Source organism: Brassica oleracea, chromosome C9 (assembly GCF_000695525.1).
Source record: "Brassica oleracea var. oleracea cultivar TO1000 chromosome C9, BOL, whole genome shotgun sequence".
In the NCBI taxonomy this organism is placed as follows: domain Eukaryota; kingdom Viridiplantae; phylum Streptophyta; class Magnoliopsida; order Brassicales; family Brassicaceae; genus Brassica; species Brassica oleracea.
Window position 1 is genome coordinate 26559191 of NC_027756.1, and position 9055 is coordinate 26568245.

At 42.6% G+C, this 9055-nt stretch overlaps 1 protein-coding gene and 1 long non-coding RNA gene across 2 annotated transcripts; one reads left to right on the plus strand and one right to left on the minus strand.

Moving 5' to 3' along the window:
- Positions 1-3703: 3703 nt before the first annotated feature.
- Positions 3704-4927, minus strand: LOC106316764. Its single transcript, XR_001264950.1, has 4 exons — positions 4690-4927; positions 4292-4585; positions 4163-4208; positions 3704-4078 (listed from the first exon to the last, which is right to left on the minus strand). It is a non-coding gene; the product is annotated as an uncharacterized LOC106316764 (long non-coding RNA).
- Positions 4928-7497: 2570 nt separating this feature from the next.
- LOC106314670 (neurofilament medium polypeptide-like) lies at positions 7498-8697 on the plus strand. The gene has a single exon (XM_013752504.1). The coding sequence runs from the start codon at positions 7498-7500 to the stop codon at positions 8695-8697; it is 1200 nt and encodes a 399-aa protein (XP_013607958.1).
- The last annotated feature ends 358 nt before the right edge of the window (positions 8698-9055 follow it).

Genomic DNA, 9055 nt, shown 5'->3' on the forward strand with positions numbered 1-9055 from the left:
TTATTCATTTTTGAGTGTTCTTTCTTTGTTCTTTGATTAGAACATTCTTGTTCCCTTGGTGAGGCTATCTCCAAGTGAATCCCCTTTCTTTGAGCCGGACTTGTGTGTCAAATCAAGCGGCCATTGAGAGTTCTAGTAGTATCATTGGGACTTCCGCATCCCTTTGTGTCACTAAACAATCCATCAGTTCTCAATCTCTTCAGATCGAGTTCATATCATCAGATTCGGTTGAGTGTTCGTTCCTTAGGGTTCTTCAGTAACCCATTTACTCAGGCCCTCCCTTTCCATTTTCATGTGCGCAGGACTGTAAGTAGAAATATATGGATATGGGTGTGACAGTATTTCAAAGAAGGTTATGCATCCGTCGACTCTTGGGACCAGTAACGGGACACGTAGGGTTGTCTAAATGAGTAGACACGTGTTCATAACGCCCTTTCGATAACCCCGGTCGGACGCCGGGGGATCGGGCCGTTACAATTGGTATCAGAGCGGGGGTTAAAATCCCTTAGTTCTGTCCTAAGGTATCGACATTTCCGACGTTTTAAAAAAAAAGCTTGTTTTCATTAAAAGAAAAGAGTTTGTGAAAGCTTTGATTCTTCTAAAAGTTGTGAAACGATTTCAAACCACCCACTATATCTATACTTCTATTATGGTTCTGATCAGATCCTTACCTGCAGGATGACTTCGCCAGCCAGCGATGACCATGAAGCCGGTCGTGGGTACCAGGTAAGTTATTTTGCCCAGGCCTAGTACCAGGTACCATCATGGCTGGACCCGATTTACACACAGACCCAGCGTACCATAATGGGAAGGGTGAGACCTCGTCGGGGACACCCCTTCCTGAAGTTCCACCCCACACAAAAGAGTTTGAATGGTTGGGAGATCAGCCACGTAAGATCTTTTCGAGCCAAGCCGCGTCGGCCAAGTATGAACCGAAAGTGATGTCGGTTAAGCGAAGACGGGGTCGTCCAAGGAAGGAGACGCCGGCGCCTGGCACGGAGGGGACCCCTATGACGCCCTTCGAGGAGCCACAAAGGAAGAAACGGGGACGCCCGCGAAAATCCTCAACCCCGAAGGAAACTATCACCGAAGAAAGTTTGGAACCTTGTGGGTGTGATGTTTTGGTTCAGATGGTCCAGAAACCTCACACGGTGAAGGACTACTTGGAAGAGTTCCTGGACACAGCCAAGGAGTGCAAACCGAAGCCTGCATCTAGTGGTGCCGACGTAGGTGGTTCCGGATCCGAGGCCGACCGTGTCTCTCCACATCTTTGTGGCTAGTTGAGGCTTCATGATCATTCCGTAGGAGTAGGACACATGCATTTCTATTGGACCTACTTTATTTATTGATTGTTGGATTTGGTGTTTCTTTCCCATTTCTTCAGGCATTCTGTGAGTTGTACAGATGCCTTGAGCTTTTTAAACTATTGAGGTCCTACTCCATTGCATTTATGAAATTCATTCGTTGGTTTTTTTTAAAAAAAAAAGATTCCAGAACAATGTGTTCCTCGCCTTGTATGCCTCCCTTGTTTGTTGTGTGAATGTGTGAGCCATTTTGGTAACATATGCTAAGGTCGGAAGTTTAGGGCTTAGAAATCGAGGACGAATTCCGATTAACAGGGGGAGAATTGTAACGGCCTGGTTCCTGGCCCAAAAATTTCCATAAAAGAATGGGCTTTTCTACGGCTCATTTGACAAAACCTTGGGTTCCCTTTACCTTTTCCTATAAAAAGAGCTGCAGCCCCCTTCTTTTGTCTCATCACAAATCTGAAGCGAAGCTCTGCAGAGAATTCCCTGAGGCCGAAAACCCTAGCCGTCGAGCTCTCTCTCTCTCATGCGCCGTCTCTCTCTTCTTCTCTCTCTCTCCTCCGCGCCGTCGCTCTCCCTCCTCCGCGCCGTCGCTCTCCCTCTCTCTCTCCTCGCGGTCGCTCTCTCTCTCCCTCTCCTCGCCGGCGTCTTGTGGTGGTGGTGGTGGTGGTGGTGATCAGACCTCATCCCCTTGTCTCTTGTTTCCAGATCCAGATCCAGATCCAGATCTAGACTAAGGTGGAGTGTCTCGAACCCAACCTCCTCTCATGATTCTGTATACTCCTTTATGTTGGTGTTAGGATTTATTAGCTCATGTTTGAGAGCTAGGTTGATAGAACATGTTTATTGCTAGGATGTTAGCTGAATGGATCATGATGCATAAGAACCCTCATACTGTTAAATGGGTCTTAATGAACTATCTTGTGTTGTTGTGATGATTGGTTGATGATTGATGCTTGTATGATTGGTTGTGTAGTCCCATGGGTTGATTGTGAATAAAGCTAGGATGCTAGGAAGAAGCGACTGCTAAGATGATAGATGAGTATTGATTGCTAATGTTATTGCAAGTAGAACTTGAGTGCGATGTGTATTGTGTGAGACACCGATAACGGGTGGCGTCTAGTGAACGTGTATGAGTACGAGTCTAAGTGAAAGTGAATGAGAATGAGTAAGTGAAAGTGAAAGTGAAAGGGAATGAGAATAAGAATGTGAACGTGTCAAGGAACTTGCTTGATGTTCTGTTTGGACCACCGAGAACGGGTGGACGTCTAGAGTCTAAGATGTGTGACCTGCGGGACAGTAGCCTAACAAAGTCTAAGATGTGTGACCTGCGGGACAGTAGCCTAACAAGAGGTACCTGCAGGAGCCCACGGGACAGTAGCCTAACAAGAGGTACCCGTGGGAGTGACCCGCGGGACAGTAGCCTAACAAGAGGTACCCGCGGGAGTGAACCGTGGGACAGTAGCCTAACAAGAGGTACCCACGGGAAATGTGTAGTGGCGCCATAAGATCGAGTCAATGCCGAGTCGTGGCGTAATTATGGCTATTATAACCGGGGGGCGGACAGTGCCAGGATGGGCCAACGTGCTGCAATTCGGATAGCCATGTAGAAGCTGGAGGGGGACGGATGCTCGAAAGAGGCACCCTTCCAGGGCAAGCCGGAACGCGTAGGGACATTCGTAAACAGCTATAGGTCCATACGTCTAGGATGAATGGAGTCGAGTCGGTTGTGTATGTCGAGTCGGTTGAGTCTATTGAATTATGTGTGTAGCAACGACTGAGATCATTGTTAGGTTGATCGCTAGGGTTTTAGTAAAGTATAGAATCGTATTGCTTGGAAATGATAATGGTAGAATGTTCTAGAATGCATTTGGATTGATTGTAGTGGCTAGTCAGCCTTGGTTCCCGCATAGAGTAGTATAAAGTGTCATGCAGGCAGACTGGTCTAGAATCACTTCACTGAGTAACCCATTTACTCAGGCCCTCCCTTTCTATTTTCATGTGCGCAGGACTGTAAGTAGAAGTATATGGATATGGGTGTGACAGTATTTCAAAGAAGGTTATGCTTCCGTCGACTCTTGGGACCTGTAACGGAACACGTAGGGTTGTCTAAATGATTAGACACGTATTCATAACGCCCTTTCGATAACCCCAATCGGACGCCGGGGGATCGGGCCGTTATAGAATGAGTGTAATATAATCTACTGAATGAAATATATACGTTTTAACGATTCACATAAATTCTTAAAATATGTTTTGAGAGACGGTAACAGTCGTGAAAATATCTGCACGACTCTGTTTTTTTATAAAACTGTAAAGAACGTATTCACATTTACTTACTGAGAATCTCACTTCTCACATTCAAACATTTGTCACTTACCTAATAACATCCGTATTATATTATCTATATAACCCAACACAACATCCAAGCAAAGGTGAGTTGCTTATACAAATTGAAACATTGGAAAAAATACTAAAGATGATGAATCTTGAAATAAATTTAACTCACTAATGAGTCTCATGTTGCTCATATATCCTAATATCCTACAATCTTGAAATACAACAATAGCACAAATCTATATGATCAAGATAACATTTTCACTGGTGGGTGATAACAGTAACAACCAGATGATACGATGTCCTTCTAGAGCTTAAACAGATAACTAACCAGAGATATTCTTAAGCGTTGGAAGCAGAGACCATGCATCTACGAAGTAAGACACCATATTGATCCCAGAGTTGTCGTCGTACTTCTTCAAGAAAGGATGTTCCTAAGATGTTTTTTAGAGGATGGTGATTTCAACATATGAATTGAATAGAAAAGGATGTAACATGGATTTCTATATAAAACAAACCATTAGTTCCTTTGCGGAGATTTGACTGTTCGAGTCCTTTTGCAAACTGAAAGAGAGTGTACAGTAGTAGAATATCTTGAAATTAGTAACTACTCCAGGAGATGAATGAATGAAAAGATAGATTATTACCATGTGTAGATGAATGAAGATAACTCAAAGGAGAAACATTCTGAAGGAAGAGTGGGTGGTGGTTGGTCAACTATAGCTTCCATGAACCTGAAAAGACTGCTCCATGTTTTCTCTTCATCTGAGGTGGATATGGCTCATGTTGCGCAATTGAAGCACTACAAAACCCAAGCTCCATACCTCACTTTTATTACCGTACTTGTTCTCAACGTTTCTCGCTGGCTGTTATATGAATAATAGTTGAAAAACTGAGCAACTGAGCAGTCACACCTCCGCGGTGGATGAAAAATGCCCGATCTTCAGATCAGCAAGAATGATAGATAAGTTAGCCATTATATTGACAACAAAGTTTCAATTGTAATAGGATTTGTGAGGATGATGTTTAGGGGAAGAAGAGAGACCTTTTAATAGGTGAACTTACACCGCCTGGAAGAGAGATGAGAAGTCTTGAATGAGTAATCGTGGATGGCGTGGGTCCAAGGAGTAGAAAAGGCTGTTAATGGCGATGAACCACTTAATCCAGTAACGTACCAGACGCAATGAATCGGAGACGAAACGCCAAGAAGGAGACCGACATAGAGATTCAACATGAATATTTGACACAGACAACCTCCATTGGAGTTTGAAACAATAGCAGCTTCGGAGAACAAAGAACCGTAGAATTATATTGAAGAAGACAAAGGGTGAAGATAGTAACCTATTAGAATTTTTTGGTCAGCCCAAATAACGTTTCTTAGCCCACAAAAGAATAAATATTTGCCAAAGCCCATCAAAATCAGTCCACGAACGAAAAAAAAAGAAAAACTCGAGACATCAAGGGACACCTGGCGCGTTCTCGGACATTTGATGTGATTTGATTTTTAATGGGGTTTTAGATGATTTCAATAAGTTGCAGAGATTTAAGTGATTTTTGTTAAACTACTCTAGAATATCACCTAAAACTATGGGATTTGGGTTTTAAATTTTTTAACTAAGAAATCCAACCCAAACACCCTAAAATTACCTGAAAAATTTAAAACTCCACAACTTAAAATATTTTCAGTAACAGTGGATTTCAAAGTAGTTTAAGAAATGTCAAATTCAATAACAGTGGATTTTAAATGAGTTTTTAAAATTCATGTTTCAATAACAGTAGATTTGTCATTTTAATACAAATCACCTGAAACTCTCAGTTGAATACATCCCCCTAACTCTAAATGCCCCTCCCTCTCCATTACAAATGCTGATTTCACCCTGTAATAAAAAATAATATATATATATTTTTTTTTAAATATAAAATTCGGTAAAACGTGGTTAAAGACGTTAGGGACCTTAATGAAATCAACTTATTACCAACCCGACCCAACCAAACTAAATCGGGTCGAACCCGATTCCTAATCTCTAAACGACGCATTTTGTCTCTCTCCACCTAAATCCCCACTCATCTCTTTCCGGCTCCTCTCTCTTGCGATTACGAAACAGAACCCTAGCCTCCGTGCGTCGTGGCCTTCTTCGTCGTCCTCGTCCGTCTAAATCAAGAATCCATCATTCTCTCCCTCTTATTTCTCGGGTTGCAACTCTCTATTTGTAATCGTTTGCGAGTTAAACCCAAAATTCTAGTGTCGAGAACCGCTTCGTTTCTTCTTCCTTCTCCGACGAAATCTAGTCTCCATCTTCGTTCCTTTTCGTAAGTGAGTAGTTTCCTTTTTGAGTATTACATTGTTGAGATGTCTTAATTGATGTTTGCTATGCGGTATGCATTTGGAGTAATTGACTTGTTGTGTTTGTAACTTCTTGTACAGGAAATGAAGGGCCGAAAAAGAAAGAATCCATCTACTACGTCCGTTGGAATCTCCAGTAGAACTAGAGCTAGAAAGGCGGTCTCATATGGGAATGAGCCGGCAAGAGAAACGACTGTAGTTTCGCTCTCAGTTGATTCTGAAAGTGAAGACATGTCTGTTGTATCATCTAAGGTAGTTTTTGCATACATTTTAATCATTGTCAGTGAGAAAGTATACTAGTTTTAGTAGTAACGAATGACTGATATATATATTATGATTGCAGGCAAGCAACCACCGCAGCCCCTTGAATTATACTTCAAGAGCACATAGTTCACGAAGACTTGCAAGATTCAAACCAAGTGCTTTGTGAAGAACACAGTGGACGTGATTAAGAAGCTTAAGGAGGAGGTTAAATAATGGTTCACAAGCCATCCTCAGAGCCATCCTCAGTTTCGTCACTTCTTCCACATGCCTGATGAACAATACCTGAAGCTCCAAGGAATGTGGATGTTACTCTTGCGCACCATTTCGACTGAAGAAGAAGATGTTGCATGGTTTGGGGTGAATGGTGTGCCCATCCGCTATTCTATGAGGGAGCATGCCTTCATCTGTGGCTTAGACTGCCATGAGTATCCGAGGAAATATTTGAAGCTCGGGAGTACTAAATTTGTGGATTATTACTTCGGTGGACTAAAGAAGATCACCATAACAGATGTGGAGCACAAGCTGTTGTCTATGAAGACGCCATGCAATGATAGATTGAATATGGTTGTCTTGTTCTTCCTTGGTCGGGTTATCAGAGGACATGCAAAGGATTCCGGACCAGTAGACCCGTTCATCTTAAGGATCGTGGAAGATTTGGATGTTTGCAGAACATTTCCTTGGGGTCGTCTGACATTTGAGGAAGCAATAAAGAACATTAAGCATATGATGGATCTTCTGAAGGGTGAAGTGCACTCGGCATGCGGCTTTCTTGGATTCATAATTCCATTAGAGGTAAAGCATACAATTTAGTAAAATATTAGTTGTTTTATAACCGTAAATCTGATATACTGTGACAATATTTGCGTAGATTTTGGCTTTTGAGTGTATTCCTAAGCTGGAGAAAAGATTTCGACTATCTGTAGACATACTTTGTGAAGATTGTCCTAGGATGTGCAAGAGCCGGTTTACAAAGAGTAGCATGAAGGGCTATCCTTTGGAAGATATATATGCTGCACTTGGAAACACAAAGGTATATGTATATATACTTTGTAGTAGAAACTAGAAGAATATAATAAAATTTAAACTGATCTTCCTTTTCCCTTTTATTTTCAGGTTATTAACAGTGTGTTGGTGCCAACTGTGGGTGAGGAAATCATGCTGGCTCGTATAATTAATGAGGAGCCAGAGTATCATTGTGAGGGAAGCACAAGTGACACTTGGAACCACTAGCTAAATGTGAAGCATATGAAGATATTTTGGAAAGAACTATACGAGTTAGATGTTGCTGCACGAGTGTTTGAAAAGAAGAAGGACAAAGAAAAGGTGACGTTTTTAGAAGATTCGTCTTCTAATTCTGGGTTGGAGAGCTTGAAAGCTCCGGAAGAAAGGATTTTGGGGGCAATGAGTGAAGGATTTTCTGGTCTTAAATTAGTGGTGGAGACAAAGCTGGGTGATATGGATGTGAGGATGAGTAAATTTGAAAAGAACCAGCGACAACTGAGAAGAAGGGCTAAGAAAATAGAAGAAAGGCTGACTTCTATCGAGAGCAAGAAAAATGAGGAGAGGAACTATGGTGAAGATATGGATTTTGGACAGTGGGATGATAAGGATTATGGTAGAGCTGAAGGGAAGGAAAATAGTGAGAAGGCTAAGGAAGAAAAGGGAAACACTGAGTCTGGCGAGGAAAAGGATGTGGTCTCGGGTGAGGAAAACAGTAAGGATGGTGAGAAAGACAAGGGAAACGTGGAGGATGATATGGAACAAGATGACGAAGAGGAAGAGCAAGTTGTTGTGGAGAAAAGGACTGAAAGCAGTGAAGAAGAGAAGGAGAACGAGGCTGATAAAACAGAGCTGGGAACTAGGGAAGAAGATGAGGTATCTGAAGAAGATTACGATACTGAGGAAGAGGCTGCGAAGAGGAGAATAAAGGCGGATGCGGTATGGAGGAGAATTCTTTCTGAATCTGACGAAGATGTAGCGGAGAAGAAAGAGGTTGAAGGGAAAGAGGTTCAAGAAGAGGTTGAGAATCTAGAGAAAGAGGCTGAGAAAGTTTCCAAGGGAACTCCTACACCACCACGTGGTAGACCGAAGAGATTGGCCGCGAGAAAAATAGTACTTACACCACCAGAGGAGTTTTTAAGAGGACCGGCGGTAACTGAGCCATCACCTATCGAGACTGAAAAAGAGGCTGAGGAGATGGCAGTTGAAGCAGATGTGGAGGAAGAGGAGGAAAAACCTGAGGAAAGTGACGAGGAGAGTCCCACCGAGAAAAATGCTGAAGAAATGGTGGAGGAAGAAGAAGCAATAGAGGAGAGTCCCACCGAAGAAAATGTTAAAAAAATGGTGGAGGAAGAAGTTGTGGAAGAAGAAACTATGGAAGAAGAAGCTGTGGAAGCAGAGAAAGCTGAGCAAGAGGCGGATAAAGTGGTTGAGAAAGAAGCTTAAAAAGTTGTCAAGGAAGAGGGTGATAAATACACTGATGATGTGGGCCTTGGTCGTTTACAAGGCTAGTGAGGAGATGGCAGATGGGACCAATGAGGTGAGGAGAGATGGAACCAATGAGGTGAGGACAGGGTTCTAGCTTCGGTGCAAACAGAAGATAATGATGTATGGCAAACCAAGGAAGGTTACAGCTAAGAAGAGGCGCATACCAAGTAACGAATCAGCACTTGTGATTGCATATACGCCAAGGGAGAAGAGAAAACCTCAGTGGCTGCAAAGTCCCTACACGCAGATGAAGACCGAAGACATTGACAGGCCTAAGAAGAAGCGTAAAACAAAGGCTAAGTAGGCCTCTGGAAAT